The 25,690-nt window shown below is 36.8% G+C and overlaps 3 protein-coding genes across 3 annotated transcripts; all 3 read left to right on the top strand.

Annotated features, from left to right (window-relative positions):
• The first annotated feature begins 237 nt into the window (after window positions 1-237).
• On the top strand, window positions 238-6,722 carry LOC125229769 (organic cation transporter protein-like). Its single transcript, XM_048134706.1, has 7 exons — window positions 238-785; window positions 1,021-1,249; window positions 3,937-4,021; window positions 4,566-4,736; window positions 5,340-5,981; window positions 6,063-6,244; window positions 6,546-6,722. Exons 1-7 carry the CDS (start codon window positions 580-582, stop codon window positions 6,705-6,707), a joined length of 1,677 nt encoding a protein of 558 aa, XP_047990663.1. The 5' UTR covers window positions 238-579; the 3' UTR covers window positions 6,708-6,722.
• Window positions 6,723-9,803: 3,081 nt separating this feature from the next.
• On the top strand, window positions 9,804-14,358 carry LOC125229347 (organic cation transporter protein-like). The gene is made up of 7 exons (XM_048134167.1): window positions 9,804-10,367; window positions 10,603-10,831; window positions 11,573-11,657; window positions 12,202-12,372; window positions 12,991-13,632; window positions 13,714-13,895; window positions 14,197-14,358. Exons 1-7 carry the CDS (start codon window positions 10,162-10,164, stop codon window positions 14,356-14,358), a joined length of 1,677 nt encoding a protein of 558 aa, XP_047990124.1. The 5' UTR covers window positions 9,804-10,161.
• A 1,892-nt stretch (window positions 14,359-16,250) lies between these two features.
• LOC125229348 (organic cation transporter-like protein) lies at window positions 16,251-17,039 on the top strand. Its single transcript, XM_048134168.1, has 2 exons — window positions 16,251-16,287; window positions 16,735-17,039. The coding sequence occupies exon 2, from the start codon at window positions 16,737-16,739 to the stop codon at window positions 17,037-17,039; it is 303 nt and encodes a 100-aa protein (XP_047990125.1). The 5' UTR covers window positions 16,251-16,287; window positions 16,735-16,736.
• The last annotated feature ends 8,651 nt before the right edge of the window (window positions 17,040-25,690 follow it).

Consider the following 25,690-nt stretch of genomic DNA (forward strand, 5'->3'; position numbering starts at 1 on the left):
TAAAAATCATGCTTGCACTTTGCAAATCTATGCCTATGCAGTTTGCAAATCGATTTGTAGCTGATTAAATAAAATTCACAAATAGCGGATATTTATAAAAGGAATTGATACGAAACACAATGTCAGTCGAATCTGTGTTATCATAACCAGGCTGATAACCAAATATTTTATCTTTAACTTATGTACCTACTTTAAGTATTACAGAATATAAGAGATAAGCATACCACGCGCTCGTTTAGAATTAATTCAAAATCGCAGTGGAAAGTATGTATTCAATCTCAAACATATAATTAGTGATATGATTTAATATAGAACTAAGCCAGTACATGTAATTACTTGTAAATAACTGTGACAATTCAGTGTTTTTTTTTTTTACACCTTTAATAATCATACATTAGCTGTTTGTGTTATTTATGATCGCAAAAATAAAATAATTATTAAAGACATAATGTAGTAAAGAGCATGCCAAAATTTACAAAAGTGCAATTAATAATATTTCAATGACATTAAACACACATGTGAATCAAGTGGAAAAGCAAATAAACAAATAGTAGTAAAGCGAGAAAGATCATTAAAAAAATGGAAGAGAAAAATCAAGCTAGTGACGTTAAAGTAGAGGAAGCAGAAGTGAGGACTCGTATTGACCTAGACAAGATATTAGTAGACGAAATCGGTCAATTCGGATGGTTCCAGCTACGGACGTGGGCATTGGCAGCGTTAGCTGTGATGTTTGGTGGATTTTGTACCTCTGAATATGTTTTTACAACGGCAAGAATAAATACCAGGTATTTCCACAAATATTTTCTTTACAAACATATTATAACAAATACAAGATACCTTGTTGCTGCTTGTTTGGACAATTCTATCCGTAGCGTGAAGAACTTCTCAATTCTAAAATATCAATTCTAAATGTCGACGATTTTTGACTTTGACATTTTTATTATACTGTGTTTTCTCGTACTATTTACTAAACATATCATAACATTCCTACAAATAAATCATACATTAATTGCTTTCCAGGTGTCTGATACCAGAGTGTGAATCTACAGACCAAACCATCGAGTTCGCACCATCATGGATCTTAAACGCTGTTCCTGCGTCAGGTTCCTCGTTTGACAGCTGTCAGCGTTTTGCCAACGTTTCCATCAACTCTTTCAACGACGTTTGCCCTGCTAGCCTCTTTGACTCAACCAGCGTCGTAGATTGTGAGGAGTACGTCTATGAAAATACTGACACTGTTGTTTACACTGTGAGTTTTAAAAGAAAATAAGAAATAAGAGATTCATTAATTTTGAAAAGAGTCTCTATTTCAATATGACATACATGCAAAACGGATGTAAGTTTTAGCGTAGAGATAAATATTTTCTACAAATTATAATCCGTTAAAACCGAAATAAATTACACATATGAAAGAAAAAGTGACCAAGTCCTCTGGTGCCTGAGGCTGGAGGCATTTCCCGCGATTGGAAAGTACGCTGGTTCGATTCCAGCCTCAGGCACCAGAGGACTTGGTCACTTTTTCTTTCATATGTGTAATTTATTTCAGTTTTAATTTATATACATAGTAGTGTGACTACTTTAAGACAGCACAAGTTGGAATATTTTCAATAGATTATAATTTAACTTGTGTTCATTAGAATTATAATCCGTATTTAGAAATCGATAAAGAAGCATAATTATATTTAAAAATATTTTAAGCGGGTTACTCACGTATTAAGTCGATATAGCGTTCGACATGTTTCGGCTCAATTTCGAGAGCCTTTCTCAAGAGTAGCGACACCCCGCCTTTACATGTCGAGAGCGCGACGCATACTGCGGGCGCTTGCTCGGTGCGCGCGGCTGCTGAGGACAGGCGCAGGGGGGGTCGGCGGCGCGGGCGACGTCACCGTGGCGAGATCGGAGCTACCCACTATGTTACTTTTGTCAAAAGCAGGATTGCACACAACACTTATTACGTCACTTGTTAAGGGTGCGTTTACACTGGGGACCGACGTAGTGCCTAGAACTGTTTTCCAACTCGGTGGCACCGACCAACCACTGTCACGATTGAAATTAGGATGACGACTAATTTCTATAGCTTCCCGTATTTTCCGCTGAACGAAGAACTTTTCTCGCGCCAGTACGGTTACCCTATCAAATCTTACATAGTGCGTCGTGTCCGAATCCAATACGTGTTCTGTCACCGCAGAGCTGTGGGTGTCCCGGCCCTTCATACTACAAAGCATAATTATTACAAATATAGTTAGAAAAATTATTTATAAGGGCGATTCTCAGAGATGACGTTCGGTGCCTGATTTCGGTGGTGATTTTTATTTATTACTTTTGTGATATGTCAGTCTATTTACTAAAATCTAGCCTAAATATAAAAAATATTTGCGGTGGAGGCCTCCATTAGAACCTTATAGTTTGTATGAAATTTGACATTTTAAAATCACCGAAATTATGTATGGGCACTGTAATCAATTGTCCCCACCGAAATCATTTTTTCACACATTATTCCATATTTCAACTTTATGTATAACTTAATAATTAATATATTGATGTTTTTTATTTTAATTCGATGACAGGTCATGTAAAAAGGCTCATAATCGCGCAATTTTACTAAATTTAACATGTTAATATACTAGTCATTATCGAGTAGTGAATTTTGTACCCATAGTATGGATTAATTTGCTTACAAACATAGTTTTATGTTTTTACAAAGTATATCCTACTATTTGAGTATCAAATGTTAGAAAAAAATGCACAATAAACCACTTTACAACGTGGCAATAGAAGTCGGTGGTCACTTTTTTTGATATCGGTGGTCAAAAAATCCACCGAAACCACGGAAATCAACACCACTGATATCAAATTTTATCACTTTTTTGGAGATAACTTCAATAGTATGCATGATAGAGAGGAGATGTCATAATGACGAAATAACATTCTTTCAAGGATTTATTAGTACCTTACATAACGACAAATGCCCTAAAACTGTGGGAGTAAATTGAACCACCGAATCTTAAAAAACATGAGACCAAACCCACCGAATGACTGAGAAACCTTTAAAAAGTCCCCGTTATAAAACGGTACTTCATCTCCTCTACACTATATGGTTAAAACATATCTAAAACATACTATATTTGCGCCACTGTGTCCTTGATTTATTAATTTGTATGAGTACTGTCATGTTTAAAAAATTACACCGAAATCAGTCACTAGCCCGGGACACATCGTAAATTTGTCTTTACTCGATGAGTTTAGCTAACATATTATTTATATATAGAAAATATGATAGGTTAACTAATACCTTATGCGTGAATATCTAAAACAACTGCAATAAACTACTCCATCTTGAGTTATGATTTTTTGTTTTGCAAATTCTGGGTGCGGGACACGACCACCGAAAGTCATTTTTCGCATTTAATATTTTATTACTTATACAATACAATAGATACAGGAATAATTTTGTAGTGTACCAAATAGAACAGAGGCTAAAGATTATGCCTGAATTAAATCAGATTTTTAGAACAGTCCGTTCTGACATTTTTTGCCCCGGACACGTAAAAACGCGAATATCACATGCGTAGTGAATGAAAATGGAACATACTAATAATGAGGGTTTAAAACTGTTCACACTACCCTAACTAGGTAGCCTGGGGGTAGGGTAATCAGTTTTGACTGTTTGTTAGTACTCGTATTGTTGGAAGTCTCCTGATACCTAGGTATAGCCTAAATTATTTATTTATTAATGATAGATACTCGCATCCTACTTCAAAATAAATAAAGTAATGTGTTCAAACACGCATAGGTATGTAACAGATAATTATGGGCCTTTCCGATAATTTTGCATATAATATTAAAGATTAATATTTTGAATCGTATTTGGATTCGGACAACATTGAATTCGTGGTAATGCTGTAGAATCACTATGTGCTCCTTTTTCCTTTTCAGTTTGGATTAGCTTGCCGGGATTGGCAACGCTCCTTCATGGGCACTGCACGCGCACTAGGGACGCTGATATGTTTACCTTTAACAGGTGATTTTGACCTTTAGACTAGGTAGCATACAATAACAATAACAACGTAAGTTATATTATAGTTGTCAAAATTACTTCAAGTAATGAAGCCAAAGCAGCAACCGACCACGAATTCTTCTTAGTAGCCCAAGAAAAGCAATATGATGATAATTTGTTAACTTCTACAATTGTAAACAATACGTATTGTAAAGCGGCCAATTAATGACAAGCTATTAAAATAAATAAATATGATGAAACAAATGATTATGCAACTGGCGAAGAAATATTTTATTTTTAAAATAGTGAATTAAAATAGTGTTGTTATAATATAGAACACAACATATGATGCAATGTAAATTGTTCTCTGTATCCAGCTAAGTGAACTGCAGAAGATCTTATAAAAGTTACGTTAAGGTTAGAGGTAGTAAGATATTGGCAAAATATTATCAAGATTCAGTAGATCCCTTCACACGATAAGAAGAATATACTTAATATAACGAAAAAAATCTGTCAGCCGCATAAAACTTGACTTGTAATGATAGTAATGATTCTCGTGTATTACCAGGTTTTGTATCCGACCGATGGGGTCGGCGTACAGCACTCATCATCAACGCAGTCATCCTACCTTCCCTTGGCCTTAGTCGTTCCTGGACCAACACATATGTGGGATTCACTCTTCTGGAGTTCCTTGAGGCTGCCTTGGGTGGTGGCGTGTTCACCTGTGCTTATATTATAGGTATTAAAGTTAGAATTCTAACATGGCGGTCATAAGACTTATATTGACCGGGATATAGACCTTTTTGATTTTAAGTCTAACTAAAATAACCGTGAATCATTCAAAACTCTTATGGCGGTCATAAAATAATAAGTTAGGTATTTCATACTCAAAGCCAACAATAATCAACACCTATTTTCATAATAATGTAGTAGTACTTGTAAGTATCATTATATGTGAATTTCTTTCACGAAATTATGTAGCTTCGCCGATAAACGCATTACAGGAATTTCACTAATTTCTACCTCTGTGATAAGTTCGGCTATCCAATATCACAACCCAGTAAGGGATTAAAACCAAATTTTACAGAGATCATAAAAATATACTCCTAATAGTAGGTAATAAAAGTAAATAAAGGTATAAGTACATGAAATGAGTAACTTATTTGGCTTTGGTACAGGACAGCAAACTTTCCACACCATCAACAAACGTTACTTAAAATCAGTTTGTCTCCAACACAACAGTTAGTAAAACTAACGTTAGTAATTTTAATTTTAAATAAGCTTTTCCACTGAAATTGAAAGGTATTTTTTATTTCAATGATAATTTTCATTATTTATACAGTGATGGAGATGGTCGGACCTCGTATGCGAGTCGCATTCGGAACATCGATGAACTCCTTCTTCTCGGTCGGCTGTGTCATCGCCGGACTACTGGCCTGGGCTTTCAACGACTGGCGCGTCTTGACCCGCGTTTTATACATCCCAATGTTCATTATGAGCTTCTCACTATGGTTCGTCCCAGAATCAGTCCGCTGGTACATGAGCGAGGGACGATACCAGGAATCTGAAACTGTACTCAAAGCAGCAGCAAGAATGAATAGGAAACAACTGTCAGACAAGTCTTTGGAAGCTTTGAGGGAGTCAGTCGAAGAAGAGAAGAGAAAGAATGAAATGGAGAAGCAGACAAAAACGAAGGAGCCATGGTTAATAGTTCAAGTGTTTAGACATAAACAGATATTGATCCGATGTTTAATTTCACCTATCTGGTGGGTCACTTTTACTATTGTATACTACGGATTATCTATAAATGTTGTGAATATGTCTGGAAACCGCTATTTGAACTTCGTGGCGGTATCAGCTGTAGAGGTTCCCGGCTATTGGACGTCGATGTTTTTGTTGGGAATCATTGGGAGGAAGCCAGTGCTTATCACTGCTTTCTGGGTGTGCGCTGCCTGCCAAGCCGCTTATATTTTCATGCCTGACGGTAATACTATTCCTTTAGTCCTTTAAAATGTATTTACCATTTGATATAAATTATTGATTATAATCATGTGTTTGTTTTAAGGTTACTACGAACTGTCTCTTACGGTTTACCTGATCGGCAAGTTCTCCATCGCTATGGTGGCTGCTGGACTGTACGTGTATACAGCGGAGTTGTATCCAACTAGAAACCGGCACAGTTTGCTAGGTTACTCTTCTATGGTCGGAAGAATTGGGTCTATTCTTGCTCCTCTTACTCCAGCTATGGTAAGCAACATTTACCAGCACCAATAAGTTCTTAAGCAAGATATATTTTTTTAAATGTCAGAATTAATATTTTGTCTTCTCAGTGTCTCAGGGTAAAATATATTTTTATGTTAGATCAATCATAGGTAGGTAAGTTCAAGTATCATTAATGAAAATGTTATTACCTAAAACAGTTCTGTTGGTATTATTACTTGTTATTTTGACATTATTCTTAAATTTAAGCGTAATATTATTTTCTAAAATATTTTTAAACTGTCAAGAATAAAAGGATTACTATTTTAAACCTTTGTATCTTCAACAGGGTAACGCCACCTTCGACGAGCTCCCGTTTGTCATATTTGGCTGTTTTGCGCTCGTCTCTGGCTGCCTAGTTTTCATCACGCCTGAAACTCTTGGAGCCAAGTTCCCTGACACTATGGAGGAAGCTTCGGACATTGGCAAGAAGAAATATGGTGACAAATAAAAATATTATCAAATATTTGTCAGTGAATTTTCGTTACACGATCTGTTTTTTCTTTCAACCATTTAATTACTGAGAGTAGCATCGAAACTTGAGTAGATTCGTGTGCTCTACGTACCGGCTACCCCTCCTCTGAAATGTTGTCTAAAAAGTACACTCAAAATTATATGAAGTCAGCTATTATTATAAAGAATACATAAAATATTACATAGTATTGAATAGATCTAATTGTAGTTTCTACAAAAGTTTGTTATTTAACTACTACTTTACTGATACACGCGGGTAGTTAGAAAAAGTCAAACTTTAAGTTTGATAGAAAACCTAAGTATAAGGTCATTTTTCCTATCACATTTCATAAACTATTTAAATATAACTTTAACCATACGGTAACTTTTTGAACAAAATAACTTTGAATATTTGCTTAGCAAAGGCAGTGTCTGTCTTAACACGTGTGACATTGAAAATACTTTGTCATATCTTTACAAGATAGCACATAATGCACACGTGCCGCTGCAAAACACTGATAATCTTAAGTAAATATACATATGCGAAGTATTACAGGTGAAGAGAGTTATTTGTCTGATACTGCTTCTTAATCTATAATTAACAGATATATTATTATAAGTGCTTAAGCTAGACTGTCTGTCTTATTAGTATTTCAATGTAGAATTTAATGAATAACTCAAGTACGTGGTTTATGATACCCTTATTATCTACTTTGTTATTGTCTTTGAATTAATTATACAGATACTCTTTATTGCACAGTGCACACCTGAGTCAAAATACTAGATTAATGTAAGTAAAATATGTGTTATAATTTATAATAATAGTCTATTGTATTTATTTAAACATTACATAGTAGTCCAGGATGCACGTGGCAAATGCCGGGATAAAGCAAGGAGGATAATGATGACAAAGGTACATATCTATTTAATACTTTGTTGCAAAAAGATATGAATAGTCTGCCTTATTCACCCAGATAAGAGGCTTCTAAAGGTTTAAGAGAAAACTTCTGGCTTCATAATATCACACGGTATATACAGAACCAGTCTAGTATCAGATACAACTTATGTATATTAAATATAAAAATGTAATAGTAATATTTTAAAACATAATAATTATTTAATTTGTGGGGTTATACAAATAGTTTTTTACTACGTTTGATAATAATGTGTCGGATAATGTAACAAATAAGGATCGACATAAAAAGGAAAATATTGAAGTTACCATGGATGACGAAAATGAAAAATGCGATAATGCTAACACAGAACAAGAAAAACCAAAGACTGGGATAGATCTGGATACGATTTTACTGAAAGATATAGGACAGTTTGGATGGTTTCAGTTTCGGACAGTGGCGTTGTGTGCACTTGCTGTTATATTTAATTTTAGTGGTGTAGATAATATTGTCTTCGGTTACCGCGATAGTTACTCATGAAATAAAACTATGGAAACGGATTAAATCGCGTATAATGAATTTAAAATACATCCCGACGTTTCGAACTCTTTACAGCGTTCGTGGTCAACGGGTGACTGAGGAAAAATTAAAATGTGCAAAAGCTACCCACTTACAAGAAATATTAACGAACCATGACCACAAATAATATAGATTTCTAAGGCAGGTTCACACACTATTAATAAAGCTAGTTATACAATATTCAAAAAATTTACCATTACTCTGTTAAAAAATAATTAACCAATTAATCTACACAAAATTGACAAAGAAACAAACTGCAAATGTCCAACACCATACAACACAAATGCCTCACAGCCTTCGTCGTGCTTGTTCCATTATCAGATGTACTACTGGATCCCAAGCGTTTAGTGGTGTAGCTTCATCAGAATTCGTCTTTACAACGGCTAGGATAAACACCAGGTATGTTCGGTAATAATAAGAAAATGTTTAACTATCAAAGGTCTTTGAAATGTGTTGAGAAGCATTTAGGAACATTAAGCATTTAAAGTTAAATGAAAATAATGGTGTTTCTTTACAGACGTCTTATTCCCGAGTGCGAATCATACGAACACAGCGAATTTTCGCCATCCTGGATTACTAGCGCTATACCACCTTCTGGCACCTCATTTGATAATTGCCAGAATAAAGTAAATTTATAAAATATTTTGACGAGAAATTGTTGTGGTCTCTGTTTGGTGGTAGGTTTTTCCTTAAATTATTTTTTTGTAATCAAAGCGTGGCGCCGAATTTTTTTTTAAACGGAACCAATATTACGGAACAAAATAATATTAATTGATTGATATTAGTTGATTATTAATTGACTGATGATGAATCATGATTATTAATTGACTGACATATCAACGCACAGCCGAAACCGCTGGTCCTAGAGATTCCAAATTTGGCACGTAGGTTCCTTTTAATGTGTAGAGGGGTACTAAGAAAGGATTTTTTTAAATTTACCTCCTAAGGGGATGAAATGGGGGTCCAAAGTTAGTATGAGAAAGATGATTTTGACTATGTTATTTTCGAATAACATAACTTCACAGGGGTATTCCTAATCAGATATGACTAAAAGTATAAATACTGACTAAAAGTAATTTCTTGTAATTTATTAAAACATGTTCAATATATATATACACATTTTGCGTTAAAATTTTGAAGCAGTTAGAATTTTACTATATTTATTCGAGTAGGTAACACGACGTAGTAGAAATGTCAGCAAAAGATAAAAAATCAGTAGACTCAAGTAAGTAACAATTTATAGAAAAATATTTTTTTTAGCATTAGTAATATACTGACTTCAATCTTCACAATGTTTATAATAAGTATTAGAAGAACATTTTTTTCTTAAATTTTCGGTCTGTTCATTTATTTTTAACATCAAGTAAGTATTTGTGTATTAAAAATACCTTCCATAATTTTATCACATAATCATAATTTCAGTTAATAAAAATCATGCTTGCACTTTGCAAATCTATGCCTATGCAGTTTGCAAATCGATTTGTAGCTGATTAAAATTCACAAATAGCAAAATATATAAAAGGAATTGATACGAAACACAATGTCAGTCGAATCTGTGTTATCATAATCAGGCTGATAACCCAATATTTTATCTTTAATTTATGTACCTACTTTAAGTATTACACAATATAAGAGATAAGCATACCACGCGCTCGTTTAGAATTAATTCAAAATCGCAGTGGAAAGTATGTATTCAATCTCAAACATATAATTAGTGATATGATTTAATATAGAACTAAGCCAGTACATGTAATTACTTGTAAATAAGTGTGACAATTCAGTGTTTTTCAATACATTAGCTGTTTGTGTTATTTATGATCGCAAAAATAAAATAATTATTAAAGACATAATGTAGTAAAGAGCATGCCAAAATTTACAAAAGTGCAATTAATAATATTTCAATGACATTAAACACACATGTGAATCAAGTGGAAAAGCAAATAAACAAATAGTAGTAAAGCGAGAAAGATCATTAAAAAAATGGAAGAGAAAAATCAAGCTAGTGACGTTAAAGTAGAGGAAGCAGAAGTGAAGACTCGTATTGATCTAGACAAGATATTAGTAGACGAAATTGGTCAATTCGGATGGTTCCAGCTACGGACGTGGGCATTGGCAGCGTTAGCTGTGATGTTTGGTGGATTTTGTGCCTCTGAATATGTTTTTACCACGGCAAGAATAAATACCAGGTATTTCCACAAATATTTTCTTCACAAACATATTATAACAAATACAAGATACCTTGTTGCTGCTTGTTTGGACAATTCTATCCGTAGCGTGAAGAACTTCTCAATTCTAAAATATCAATTCTACATGTCGACGATTTTTGACTTTGACATTTTTATTATACTGTGTTTTCTCGTACTATTTACTAAACGTATCATAACATTCCTACAAATAAATCATACATTAATTGCTTTCCAGGTGTCTGATACCAGAGTGTGAATCTACAGACACAACCATCGAGTTCGCACCATCATGGATCTTAAACGCTGTTCCTGCGTCAGGTTCCTCGTTTGACAGCTGTCAGCGTTTTGCCAACGTTTCCATCAACTCTTTCAACGACGTTTGCCCTGCTAGCCTCTTTGACTCAACCAGCGTCGTAGATTGTGAGGAGTACGTCTATGAAAATACTGACACTGTTGTTTACACTGTGAGTTTTAAAAGAAAATAAGAAATAAGAGATTCATTAATTTTGAAAAGAGTCTCTATTTCAATATATGACATACATGCAAAACGGATGTAAGTTTTAGCGTAGAGATAAATATTTTCTACAAATTATAATCCGTATTTAGAAATCGATAAAGAAGCATATTACAAAAATAGTTAGAAAAACAAATTATTTATAACCTAAGTTCAATAAATGTTAGGTAGGTACTTAAGTGTATAATAAACACATAAAACAAGATAAGCGCTCAATAACTTATCAACAATAAATCAATAAAAAAAATATTTATAAAAAAAATATTAGAAGATTATCTATAAATGTGTATGATTATATGATACAACTGATAACACGAATAACACATGCGTAGTGAATGAAAATGGAACATACTAATAATGAGGGTTTAAAACTGTTCACACTACCCTAACTAGGTAGCCTGGGAGTAGGGTAATCAGTTTTGACTGTTTGTTAGTACTCGTATTGTTGGAAGTCTCCTGATACCTAGGTATAGCCTAAATTATTTATTTATTAATGATAGATACTCGCATCCTACTTCAAAATAAATAAAGTAAAGTGTTCAAACACGCATAGGTATGTAACAGATAATTATGGGCCTTTCCGATAATTTTGCATATAATATTAAAGATTAATATTTTGAATCGTATTTGGATTCGGACAACATTCGTGGTAATGCTGTAGAATCACTATGTGCTCCTTTTTCCTTTTCAGTTTGGATTAGCTTGCCGGGATTGGCAACGCTCCTTCATGGGCACTGCACGCGCACTAGGGACGCTGATATGTTTACCTTTAACAGGTGATTTTGACCTTTAGATTAGGTAGCATACAATAACAATAACAACGTAAGTTATATTATAGTTGTCAAAATTACTTCAAGTAATGAAGCCAAAGCAGCAACCGACCACGAATTCTTCTTAGTAGCCCAAGAAAAGCAATATGATGATAATTTCTTAACTTCTACAATTGTAAACAATACGTATTGTAAAGCGGCCAATTAATGACAAGCTATTAAAATAAATAAATATGATGAAACAAATGATTCTGCAACTGGCGAAGAAATATTTTATTTTTAAAATAGCGAATTAAAATAGTGTTGTTATAATATAGAACACAACATATAATGCAATGTAAATTGTTCTCTGTATCCAGCTAAGTGAACTGCAGAAGATCTTATAAAAGTTACGTTAAGGTTAGAGGTAGTAAGATATTGGCAAAATATTATCAAGATTCAGTAGATCCCTTCACACGATAAGAAGAATATACTTAATATAACGAAAAAAATCTGTCAGCCGCATAAAACTTGACTTGTAATGATAGTAATGATTCTCGTGTATTACCAGGTTTTGTATCCGACCGATGGGGTCGGCGTACAGCACTCATCATCAACGCAGTCATCCGAGCTTCCCTTGGCCTTAGTCGTTCCTGGACCAACACATATGTGAGATTCACTCTTCTGCAGTTCCTTGAGGCTGCCTTGGGTGGTGGCGTGTTCACCTGTGCTTATATTATAGGTATTAAAGTTAGAATTCTAACATGGCGGTCATAAGACTTATATTGACCGGGATATAGACCTTTTTGATTTTAAGTCTAACTAAAATAACCGTGAATCATTCAAAACTCTTATAGCGGTCATAAAATAATAAGTTAGGTATTTCATACTCAAAGCCAAGAATAATCAACACCTATTTTCATAATAATGTAGTAGTACTTTCGTGAAAGAAATTTACATATAATGATATGTAAATTTCTTTCACGAAATTATGTAGCTTCGCCGATAAACGCATTACAGGAATTTCACTAATTTCTACCTCTGTGATAAGTTCGGCTATCCAATATCACAACCCAGTAAGGGATTAAAACCAAATTTTACAGAGATCATAAAAATATACTCCTAATAGTAGGTAATAAAAGTAAATAAAGGTATAAGTACATGAAATGAGTAACTTATTTGGCTTTGGTACAGGACAGCAAACTTTCCACACCATCAACAAACGTTACTTAAAATCAGTTTTAGTCTCCAACACAACAATTAGTAAAACTAACGTTAGTAATTTTAATTTTAAATAAGCTTTTCCACTGAAATTGAAAGGTATTTTTTATTTCAATGATAATTTTCATTAATTATACAGTGATGGAGATGGTCGGACCTCGTATGCGAGTCGCATTCGGAACATCGATGAACTCCTTCTTCTCGGTCGGCTGTGTCATCGCCGGACTACTGGCCTGGGCTTTCAACGACTGGCGCGTCTTGACCCGCGTTTTATACATCCCAATGTTCATTATGAGCTTCTCACTATGGTTGGTCCCAGAATCAGTCCGCTGGTACATGAGCAAGGGACGATACCAGGAATCTGAAACTGTACTCAAAGCAGCAGCAAGAATGAATGGGAAACAACTGTCAGATAAGTCTTTGGAAGCTTTAAGGGAATCAGTCGAAGAAGAAAAGAGAAAGAATGAAATGGAGAAGCAGACAAAAACGAAGGAGCCATGGTTAATAGTTCAAGTGTTTAGACATAAACAGATATTGATCCGATGTTTAATTTCACCTATCTGGTGGGTCACTTTTACTATTGTATACTACGGATTATCTATAAATGTTGTGAACATGTCTGGAAACCGCTATTTGAACTTCGTGGCGGTATCAGCTGTAGAGGTTCCCGGCTATTGGACGTCGATGTTTTTGTTGGGAATCATTGGGAGGAAGCCAGTGCTTATCACTGCTTTCTGGGTGTGCGCTGCCTGCCAAGCCGCTTATATTTTCATGCCTGACGGTAATACTATTCCTTTAGTCCTTTAAAATGTATTTACCGTGTGATATAAATTATTTATTATAATCATGTGTTTGTTTTAAGGTTACTACGAACTGTCTCTTACGGTTTACCTGATCGGCAAATTCTCCATCGCTATGGTGTCTGCTGGATTGTACGTGTATACAGCGGAGTTGTATCCAACTAGGAACCGGCACAGTTTGCTAGGTTACTCTTCTATGGTCGGAAGAATTGGGTCTATTCTTGCTCCTCTTACTCCAGCTATGGTAAGCAACATTTACCAGCACCAATAAGTTCTTAAGCAAAATATATTTTTTTAAATGTCAGAATTAATATTTTGTCTTCTCAGTATCTCAGGGTAAGATATATTTTTATGTTAGATCAATCATAGGTGGGTAAGTTCAAGTATCATTAATGAAAATGTTATTACCTACAACAGTTCTGTTGATATTATTACTTGTTCTTTTGACATTATTCTTAAATTTAAGCGTAATATCATTTTCTAAAATATTTTTAAATTGTCAAGAATAAAAGGATTACTTTTTTAAACCTTTGTATCTTCAACAGGGTAACGCCACCTTCGACGAGCTCCCGTTTGTCATATTTGGCTGTTTTGCGCTCGTCTCTGGCTGCCTAGTTTTTATCACGCCTGAAACTCTTGGAGCCAAGTTCCCTGATACTATGGAGGAAGCTTCGGACATTGGCAAGAAGAAATATGGTGACAAATAAAAATATTATCAAATATTTGTCAGTGAATTTTCGTTGCACGATATTTTTTTATTTCAACCATTTAATTATTAAGAATAGCATCGAAACTTGAGTAAATTCGTGTGCTCTACTTACAGGCTACCCCTCTTCTCAAATGTTGTCTAAAATGTACACTCAAAATTATATGAAGTCAGCTATTATTACAAACAATACATAAAATATTACATAGTATTGAATAGATCTATTTGTAGTTTCTACAAAAGTTTGTTATTTAACTACTACCTACTTTACTGATACACGCGGGTAGTTAGAAAAAGTCAAACTTTAAGTTTGATAGAAAACCTAAGTATAAGGTCATTTTTCCTATCACATTTCATAAACTATTTAAATGTAACTTTAACCATACGGTAACTTTTTGAACAAAATAACTTTGAATATTTGCTTAGCAAAGGCAGTGTCTGTCTTAACACGTGTGACATTGAAAATACTTTGTCATATCTTTACAAGATAGCACATAATGCACACGTGCCGGCAAAACACTGATAATCTTAAGTAAATATATATGCGAAGTGTTACAGGTAAAGAGAGTTATTCTGTCTGATACTGCTTCTTAATCTATAATTAATAGATATATTATTATAAGTGCTTAAGCTAGACTGTCTGTCTTTAGAAGTAGCATTTCAATGTAGAATTTAATGAACAACTCAAGCACGTGGTTTATGATACCCTTATTATCTACTTTCTTATTGTCTTTGAATTAATTATACAGATACTCTTTATTGCACGCACACCTGAGTCAAAATAGTAGATTAATGTAAGTAAAATATGTGTTATAATTTTTATAATATAGTCTATTGTATTTATTTAAACATTACATAGTAGTCCAGGATGCACGTGGCAAATGCCGGGATAAAGCAAGGAGGATGATAATGACAAAGGTACATATTTAATACTTTGTTGCAAAAAAATATGAATAGTCTGCCTTATTCACCCAGATAAGAGGCTTCTAAAGATTTAAGAGAAAACTTCTGGCTTCATAATATCACACGGTATTTACAGAACCAGTCTATACAAATAGTTTTTTACTACGTTTGATAATAATGTGTCGGATAATGTAACGATAAGTTCGGGAAAAACAAATAAGGATCGACATAAAAAGCAAAGTATTGAAGTTACCATGGATGACGAAAATGAAAAATGCGATAATGCTAACACAGAACAAGAAAAACCAAAGACTGGGATAGATCTGGATGCGATTTTACTGAAAGATATAGGACAGTTTGGATGGTTTCAGTTTCGGACAGTGGCGTTGTGTGCACTTGCTGTTATACTTAGTGGTGTAGCTTCATCAGAATTCGTCTTTACAGCGGCTAGGATAAACACCGGTATGTTTGGTAATAATAAGAAAATGTTTAACTATCAATGGTCTTTGAAATGTGTTGAGAAGCATTTAGGAATATTTTGCATTTAAAGTTAAATGAAAATAATGATGTTTCTTTACAGATTCCCGAGTGCGAATCATACGAACACAGCGAATTTTCGCCATCCTGGATTAATAGCGCTATACCACCTTCTGGCACCTCATTTGATGATTGCTAGCGTTATGCTAATGTTTCTGACATTTATTTTAACGCCACTTGCCCTACTAGTCTATTTGACTCCAGCCGTGTCATCGGTTGTGAGGAATTTGTTTATGAGAATACAGACTCCGTAGTTTACACTGTGAGTTTCTGTTTCAAAATATTTTTTCTTATTACTTCGCTCGTCATACTTTTGTATATTTATGTAAATCATTAAATATGACCAAGAATCTTAAAGTAGGTTTATTAAATGTGTTATTATCAAGAATTGATGTTATTTTTCAGTTTGATCTGGCTTGTCGGGAATGGCAACGTTCTTTGATTGGCTCCGTTCGCAAAATTGGCACTCTAGTCGCATTACCGATCACAGGTATGACTTATTGTAAGAATTTTATCCTTGATTTGTATTGCGCTAAGATTGTGCAGGTTTCATATTTTGAACAGAACAATAGCGTAACGGCGTTTAGTTCAATTTAAGCGAATATTATTGTTCCACCGTCAAATTTAGTTTTTCACAGTTTCAACCAATAATAGACCTTTCTCTCACGATTTTATTTGTAGGATATGCATCTGACCGTTGGGGGAGACGAATTAGCTGTCAATGCCATAATTCGCGCCAGCCTGGGATTGGCTCGCGCCTGGGTCGATACATACATGAGCTTCACTGTCTTGCAGTTTATAGAGCCCGCTTTAGGCGCTGGCGTTTTCACTTGCGCTTACATTTTGGGTAAAACTTCTTTCATATTTGTTTAATCTTAGATGTCCAAAAAGTACAACTTGTTTAATAATGTTACTTAAGATTATTAATTACATGTAGTGATGGAGCTGGTCGGACCACGCATCCGAGTTGTTGGCGGAGCATCCATGAACACTTTCTTCTCTCTTGGAAACGTCTGCACGGGTTTAGTCGCCTGGGCGGTTCACGATTGGCGTCAACTTACCCAGGTCTTGTATGGACCAATGCTCATAATCAGTTGTTCGTTCTGGTTCGTCCCTGAATCAGTCCGCTGGTACATGAGCAAAGGTCGCTATGAAGATGCTGAGGATGTACTTAAAACTGCAGCTCGGTTTAATGGAACACAACTGTCAGAAGAATCTCAAAAAACTTTAGCAAAATCATGACATATTTCATTACTTCCTAAATCTTAACAGTATCACTTTAAAATTCAAATACCAATATAATGTACCATGTAGGCTGAATACACATAACAACATTAATTTTAAAATCATAAAGAGTTGCTATATTTCTTAAAATGTATTTGGTGCCTACTAAAAACGATTTCAAGTTCTTTAAATTATCTTCCCTAAGTTCCCTTATTTCAATCGTCCTAGTAATGAACAGTAGTCAAAAATTTTCTTTTATCACAATGTAATTTATTTTCCATAAAAAATCATAAGACTAAACAAATCCACTGTACCTTTCTCAACCTTCGTCTACGGCGCCAGTCTGTATATGAACTCATAACACTTTTACGAGCCCACGACGACCACAGAGAATATAGCGGAGCGTTAATACGGTGCAATCGGACGCTGTCATCTTAATTAAAATCTACTATTTATCGCTGGTAGCGGCGGACAATGACGTAAGAGAACCGTTTACATTAATAAATGGGCCATTTTTTTTTTTCAAAGTTGTCCACCCCACTTTTTTTGTAACATGGGTATTTTTTACGCGATACATACTCAGAATCGCGAGCTCTTTCGATCCTAATAGGAGAAAAAAATGTCCCAAGATTTCCATACATTTTTCAAACCTTCCATTCCGTTACCGCCATATAAAATGTATGAAAAAATGGTAACGGAATGGGAAAAAACCTTGGGACACTTTTTTTCTCCTATTAAGATTGAAAGAGCTCGCGATTCTGAGTGGAAACCACTTAAAAAATTCCCAATCCAAAAAAAAGTGAGGTGGACAACTTTGAAAAAAAAAATGGCCGAAATTGTCTTATTATAGAGCACAAACACAAACAACTTTGGTAGGTAGTAAAAGTTTTTCTCGGTTGGTTCCGGGGTGAATGATAATTTTGGACATCTAAATCATCAATCAGCGCAGGAACACGACCTGGTCGCAGCTGATATTAAGGTCAAAACGAAAAACGTTCGAGTTTACATTCGCTATCTGTTTGGACTAAATTAATAAATACTACGAGTCAGGACAATTCAATCTGTAAAATATATACATAATAATCAATATTTTAGTAGAGACTTGATTAGAGAATCACCCACTGTGACTGCAGAGCGTATATTTCGTAGCTTTATTTGACGTTCATATGCGCATTGTAATATGCCTACTTGAAAAATAAATATTTCATTTTCGTTTTCATTTTTAGGGTTCCGTAGTCAACTAGGAACCCTTATAGTTTCGCCATGTCTGTCTGTCCGTCCGTCCGTCCGTCCATCCGTCCGTCCGTCCGTCCGCGGATAATCTCAGTAACCGTAAGTACTAGAAAGCTGAAATTTGGTACCAATATGTATATCAATCACGCCAACAAAGTGCAAAAATATAAAGTGGAAATAAATGTTTTATTAGGGTACCCCCCCTACATGTAAAGTGGGGGCTGATATTTTTTTTCATTCTAACCCCAACGTGTGATATATTGTTGGATAGGTATTTAAAAATGAATAAGGGTTTACTAAGATCGTTTTTTGATAATATTAATATTTTCGGAAATAATCACTCCTAAAGGGAAAAAAAGTGCGTCCCCCCCCTCTAACTTTTGAACCATATGTTTAAAAAATATGAAAAAAATCACAAAAGTAGAACTTTATAAAGACTTTCTAGAAAAATTGTTTTGAACTTGATAGGTTCAGCAGTTTTTGAGAAAAATACGAAAAACTACGGAACCCTACACTGAGCGTGGCCCGACACGCTCTTGGCCGGTTTTTCATTTTGTCATGTACAGTCAACCAATTGGAACCCTAGGCCACTGTAGAACTATATCATAGTGACGTTATAAAACTTATAAATCAGATTGTAAAAAATCTCTTACTGCTTGTCATTTTGACATGGTTGTAGCGTGGCCTAGGGTTCCAATTGGTTGACTGTACCTAGGCCACTTACCCCGGTCCTAGACTAGTATCATCCAGAAGTCCTCTAGATTTTATGAATGTCATCCGCGGAACGAACCAACGCGGAAAATCTTGGATGTCAGATTTGACAATTTGGCCCACATTCTTAACTTGATACGTGTTAAAAGTGTCTATACGGAGTTTTATATGTCTTTCACCAAACAGAATATTTACTTATTTATCCGAAAGTTCCTAAAAATTCAAGTTACCAAATTCAGCTTCGGTCCGGCCTAGCATTACGATTTCCGTTTGACCCGCGTTTCTTTGAGCGGACTTACGGCGGATTCCTCTTGAATTATGTTGTGAAAGTGTTTCCGAAAGATCGTTGTTACTGTTGCCTTCTTACGCTCCGTCTTGCGTGAGCGACGGGCGACGCGACGCGACGCGACGCGATGCGACGCGATGCGACGGCGATGGCTCAAGGTCATCGCGTATCCATCGCGCGAAACTTCGGCACTAGCATTTTGGTGATTAGAATCACAAGATTCGCCGTCTTTCACAATGTGCAAATGGTCTAGCGGGTTTGACTTCTAGGTGGAATCGTTTGCGCCATGAGTGTCGTGAGTTCGAATCTCGGCTCACGCAATCTTTTTGCATTTTTATTTACTTTTTTTCTTTTATGTTCTACTAGCTTTTGCCCGCGGCTTCTCTTGAAAGACGGACAAACAAACAGACACACACACACTTTCCAGTTTAATCAGTAATTCAGGGACCGGCCCGCTATCCCTTATACGGGGTTTTGTATGGGTATTTCGTTAGGCTTAACTTACCCTACCCTTTTGACGCGATACCCTTTCATTTTGCTTTTAAAGCCCTAACGAAAGCGCTTACCTAAAATAGCCCAATACCCTTTCAAAACCCTTATCATCGGCTCAGCCTAACGCCATAAGGGTAAGCCTTATACTGGGTTTTATTTGCTTTCCCTTATAGCATATCGTGCGAGTTTAAATCCTGTACCTCGCTCATAAAGCACACATTACTCCGAACGAAATAACATACGATCGTTACCTACGGTGACACTGTGTGTGATATTTGCGCGTTTCTGTTTGATGGAAACGGCTGTAGATAAAATAAGGTTCAATTTTCAATACCAAATACTTATAGTAATGATAGGCTCCTTCTTTGCTCAGGTGTAACACAGGCAAACGCTGCTTTTTTGGGTTCCGTAGTCAACTAGGAACCTTTATAGTTTCGCCATGTCTGTCTGTCCGTCCGTCCGTCCGTCCGCTGATAATCTCAGTAACCGTTAGAACTAGAAAGCTGAAATTTGGTCCCAATATGTATATCAATCACGCCAACAGAGTGCAAAAATAAAAAATGGAAAAAAAAATTTGGGTACCCCCCCCTACATGTAAAGTGGGGGCTGATAATATTTTTCATTCCAACCCCAACGTGTGATATATTGTTGGATAGGTATTTAAGAATGAATAAAGGGTTTACTAAGATTGCTTTTTGATAATATTAATATTTTCGGAAATAATCGCTCCTAAAGGAAATAAATTAATAGTTTAAAAAACACTATAAAACACGCTTTTATAAATGCACGTAAAAGCCAAAAATAAATTAAGGATCGTTCAAGTTGTCTCTATTTGTGAGCTGAAGTTTAAAAACTATGTGCTTTTAATTATAATATTTGATTGTAAAAGCGTGGGGCGCTGGAACAGGAAAGACTTTTTGTATAACTTGCTGATAAATCAAATTATGCTATGTTACGGGAAGGAGGTTACACAGATTGACGCGCTAACTGGAGTTGCAGCATGACTAGTAGGTTCTACATTAAACAGTCAAATCAATTAAAAGTCAGTGTTCAAAGTAGATACCAGTTTGTCGAACTCAGACAAAATATGCGCTAGTAGCGAGGAGAGTCGACAGTCACCGACACTTAGAACGCCGCTTTTTTCCGGTGATCAAAGTACAAAAGGGGAAAGTGTCTACAGTGACAGGATGCAGAGTTCTTGTTCGTGGACGAGATATCTTTGGTTCTCTTTGGTAACCCTTAGGCGGCATATGTAAACGTTATGTTCTTATGCAAATTCATTCGCCAGGAAGTTCGGATTAGTATTTGTTTACAAGAAAGTCTTTCCTGTTCCAGCGCCCCACGCTTTTACAATCAAATATTATAATTAAAAGCACATAGTTTTTAAACTTCAGCTCACAAATAGAGACAACTTGAACGATCCTTAATTTATTTTTGGCTTTTACGTGCATTTATAAAAGCGTGTTTTATAGTGTTTTTTAAACTATTAATTTATTTTATACTTTTTAGTCATTAATAATGAAATACTTTTAACATTTATACATAAATTTATTTCAAGTAGGCGGATTTTACATGCCATTTGTGGCTTAACGTGTACTTATTGCTAATTGCTACTTAATAATAACTAGCGGCTACCTTCTTATTACGGTATTATCATAAAAATGTTTATACCTAGTAAGTTATCCGTAAAAGATAGACAATATAGACATGTGCCATCGCGGACTTTTTGAAGACATTAGAGAGACATACTTTCGCCATACGTTGTTTTGAAGCTCTCAGCTAGTGGGATTTTGTTTGACTCGATTAGAAAATATTGTCACATTTCAACTAATTCAAACAAAATTTAAGTATTTCTTTTTTGTCGAGCCCCCCTTTATTTGCTCTTAAGGGTCACAGGAAAACCATTACCCAACTTATTTTAAATACAACGTTTATCTTTCTTTTATGCGGGGGGCTTTGACCCCCGAGCCCCCCTTTGTTTGCTCTTAAAGGTCACACAAGAAAACGCTAACCCAACTTAAATACTACGTTGATCTTTCTTTAATGGGGGGGGGGGGGGGGGTTTCGCCCCACGAGCCCCCCTTTTCGTTACTCTTAAGGGTAACAAGAAAACCCTAACCCAACTTATTTTAAATACAACGTTTATCTTTCTTTTATGCGGGGGGCTTCGCCCCCTGAGCCCCCCTTTGTTTGCTCTTAAAGGTCACAAGAAAACGCTAACCCAACTTATTTTAAATACTACGTTGATCTTTCTTTTATGCGGGGGGGCTTCGCCCCCCGAGCCCTTCTTTTCGTTACTTTTAAGGGTCACAAGAAAACCCTAACCCAACTTATTTTAAATACTACGTTGATCTTTCTTTGATGCGGGGGCTTCGCCCCCCGAGCCCCTTTTCGTTACTCTTAAGGGTCACAAGGAAACCCTAACCCAACTTATTTTAAATACAACGTTTATCTTTCTTTTATGCGGGAGGCTTCGCCCCCCGAGCCCCCCTTTGTTTGCTCTTAAAGGTCACAAGAAAACGCTAACCCAACTTATCTTAAATACTACGTTGATCTTTCCTTCATGCGGGGGCTTCGCCCCCGAGCCCCCCTTTGTTTGCTCTTAAAGGTCACAAGAAAACGCTAACCCAACTTATTCTAAATACTACGTTGATCTTTCTTTCATGCGGAGGGCTTCGCCCTCCGAGCCCCCCTTTTCTTTACTCTTAAGGATCACAAGAAAACCTTAACCCAACTTATTTTAAATACAACGTTGATCTTTCTTTCATACGGGGGGCTTCGCCCCCCGAGCCCCCCCTTTGTTTGCTCTTAAAGGTCACAAGAAAACGCTAACCCAACTTATTTTAAATACTACGTTGATCTTTCTTTTATGCGGGGGGCTTCGCCCCCCGAGCCCCCCTTTTCGTTACTCTTAAGGGTCGCAAGAAAACCCTAACCCAACTTATTTTAAATACTACGTTGATCTTTCTTTGATGCGGGGGGCTTCGCCCCCGAGCCCCCCTTTTCGTTACTCTTAAGGGTCACAAGGAAACCCTTACCCAACTTATTTTAAAAACAACGTTTATCTTTCTTTTATGCGGGGGGCTTCGCCCCCCGAGCCCCCCTTTGTTTGCTCTTAAAGGTCACAAGAAAACGCTAACCCAACTTATCTTAAATACTACGTTGATCTTTCTTTCATGCGGGGGGCTTCGGCCCCCGAGCCCCCCTTTGTTTGCTCTTAAAGGTCACAAGAAAACGCTAACCCAACTTATTCTAAATACTACGTTGACCTTTCTTTCATGCGGGGGGCTTCGCCCCCCGAGGCCCCCTTTTCTTTACTCTTAAGGATCACAAGAAAACCTTAACCCAACTTATTTTAAATACAACGTTGATCTTTCTTTCATACGGGGGGCTACGCCCCCCGAGCCCCCCTTTGTTTGCTCTTAAAGGTCACAAGAAAACGCTAACCCAACTTATTTTAAATACAACGTTGATCTTTCTTTTATGAGGGGGCTTCGCCCCCGAGCCCCCTTTGTTTGCTCTTAAAGGTCACAAGAAAACGCTAACCCAACTTATTTTAAATACTACGTTGATCTTTCTTTTATGCGGGGGGGCTTCGCCCCCCGAGCCCTTTTTTTCGTTACTCTTAAGGGTCACAAGAAAACCCTAACCCAACTTATTTTAAATACTACGTTGATCTTTCTTTGATGCGGGGGCTTCGCCCCCCGAGCCCCCCTTTTCGTTACTCTTAAGGGTCACAAGGAAACCCTAACCCAACTTATTTTAAATACAACGTTTATCTTTCTTTTATGCGGGGGGCTTCGCCCCCCGAGCCCCCTTTGTTTGCTCTTAAAGGTCACAAGAAAACGCTAACCCAATTTATCTTAAACACTACGTTGATCTTTCTTTCATGCGGGGGCTTCGCCCCCGAGCCCCCCTTTGTTTGCTCTTAAAGGTCACAAGAAAACGCTAACCCAACTTATCTTAAATACTACGTTGATCTTTCTTTCATGCGGGGGGCTTCGGCCCCCGAGCCCCCCTTTGTTTGCTCTTAAAGGTCACAAGAAAACGCTAACCCAACTTATTCTAAATACTACGTTGACCTTTCTTTCATGCGGGGGGCTTCGCCCCCCGAGGCCCCCTTTTCTTTACTCTTAAGGATCACAAGAAAACCTTAACCCAACTTATTTTAAATACAACGTTGATCTTTCTTTCATACGGGGGCTTCGCCCCCCGAGCCCCCCCTTTGTTTGCTCTTAAAGGTCACAAGAAAACGCTAACCCAACTTATTCTAAATACTACGTTGATCTTTCTTTCGTGCGGGGGCTTCGCCCCCCGAGCCCCCCTTTTCTTTACTCTTAAGGATCACAAGAAAACCTTAACCCAACTTATTTTAAATACTACGTTGATCTTTCTTTGATGCGGGGGGCTTCGCCCCCCGAGCCCCCTTTTCGTTACTCTTAAGGGTCACAAGGAAACCCTAACCCAACTTATTTTAAATACAACGTTTATCTTTCTTTTATGCGGGGGGCTTCGCCCCCCGAGCCTCCCTTTGTTTGCTCTTAAAGGTCACAAGAAAACGCTAACCCAACTTATTCTGAATACTACGTTGATCTTTCTTTCGTGCGGGGGGCTTCGCCCCCCGAGCCCCCCTTTTCTTTACTCTTAAGGATCACAAGAAAACCTTAACCCAACTTATTTTAAATACAACGTTGATCTTTCTTTCATGCGGGGGCTTCGCCCCCCGAGCCCCCCTTTGTTTGGTCTTAAAGGTCACAAGAAAACGCTAACCCAACTTATTTTAAATACTATGTTGATCTGTCTTTTATGCGGGGGCTTCGCCCCCCGAGCCCCCCTTTTCGTTACTCTTAAGGGTCACAAGAAAACCCTAACCCAACTTATTTTAAATACTACGTTGATCTTTCTTTGATGCGGGGGGCTTCACCCCCCGAGCCCCCCTTTTCGTTACTCTTAAGGTTCACAAGGAAACCCTAACCCAACTTATTTTAAATACAACGTTTATCTTTCTTTTATGCGGAGGGCTTCGCCCCCGAGCCCCTTTGTTTGCTCTTAAAGGTCACAAGAAAACGCTAACCCAACTTATCTTAAATACTACGTTGATCTTCCTTTCATGCGGGGGCTTCGCCCCCCGAGCCCCCCTTTGTTTGCTCTTAAAGGTCACAAGAAAACGCTAACCCAACTTATTCTAAATACTACGTTGATCTTTCTTTCATGCGGGGGGCTTCGCCCCCGAGCCCCCTTTTCTTTACTCTTAAGGATCACAAGAAAACCTTAACCCAACTTATTTTAAATACAACGTTGATCTTTCTTTCATACGGGGGGCTTCGCCCCCGAGCCCCCCTTTGTTTGCTCTTAAAGGTCACAAGAAAACGCTAACCCAACTTATTTTAAATACAACGTTGATCTTTCTTTTATGAGGGGGGCTTCGCCCCCCGAGCCCCCCTTTGTTTGCTCTTAAAGGTCACAAGAAAACGCTAACCCAACTTATTTTAAATACAACGTTGATCTTTCTTTTATGCGGGGGGCTTCGCCCCCCGAGCCCCTATTTGTTTGCTCTTACAGGTCACAAGAAAACGCTTACCCAACTTATTTTAAATACTACGTTAATCTTTCTTTTATGCGGGGGGCTTCGCCCCCCGAGCCCCCCTTTATTTGCTCTTAAAGGTCACAAGAAAACGCTAACCCAACTTATCTTAAATACAACGTTGATCTTTCTTTTATGCGGGGGCTTCGCCCCCGAGCCCCCCCCCCGAGCCCCCTTTGTTTGCTCTTAAAGGTCACAAGAAAACGCTAACCCAACTTATTTTAAATACAACGTTGATCTTTCTTTTATGCGGGGGCTTCGCCCCCGAGCCCCCTTTGTTTGCTCTTAAAGTTCACAAGAAAACGCTTACCCAACTTATTTTAAATACTACGTTAATCTTTCTTTTATGCGGGGGCTTCGCCC

This window comes from Leguminivora glycinivorella, chromosome 9 (assembly GCF_023078275.1).
Source record: "Leguminivora glycinivorella isolate SPB_JAAS2020 chromosome 9, LegGlyc_1.1, whole genome shotgun sequence".
Taxonomy (NCBI): Eukaryota; Metazoa; Arthropoda; class Insecta; order Lepidoptera; family Tortricidae; genus Leguminivora; species Leguminivora glycinivorella.

Excerpts from the sequence above, each read along its gene's own strand:
- LOC125229347 (XM_048134167.1), top strand. The coding sequence starts at position 10,162 with ATGGAAGAGAAAAATCAAGCTAGTGACGTTAAAGTAGAGGAAGCAGAA. Across the intron at positions 10,832-11,572 it reads CTGACACTGTTGTTTACACT|TTTGGATTAGCTTGCCGGGA; the intron begins GTGAGTTTTAAA and ends TTTCCTTTTCAG. Across the intron at positions 13,633-13,713 it reads TTATATTTTCATGCCTGACG|GTTACTACGAACTGTCTCTT; the intron begins GTAATACTATTC and ends GTTTGTTTTAAG.
- LOC125229769 (XM_048134706.1), top strand. The coding sequence starts at position 580 with ATGGAAGAGAAAAATCAAGCTAGTGACGTTAAAGTAGAGGAAGCAGAA. Across the intron at positions 5,982-6,062 it reads TTATATTTTCATGCCTGACG|GTTACTACGAACTGTCTCTT; the intron begins GTAATACTATTC and ends GTTTGTTTTAAG. Across the intron at positions 6,245-6,545 it reads CTCCTCTTACTCCAGCTATG|GGTAACGCCACCTTCGACGA; the intron begins GTAAGCAACATT and ends TATCTTCAACAG.
- LOC125229348 (XM_048134168.1), top strand. The coding sequence starts at position 16,737 with ATGGAGCTGGTCGGACCACGCATCCGAGTTGTTGGCGGAGCATCCATG.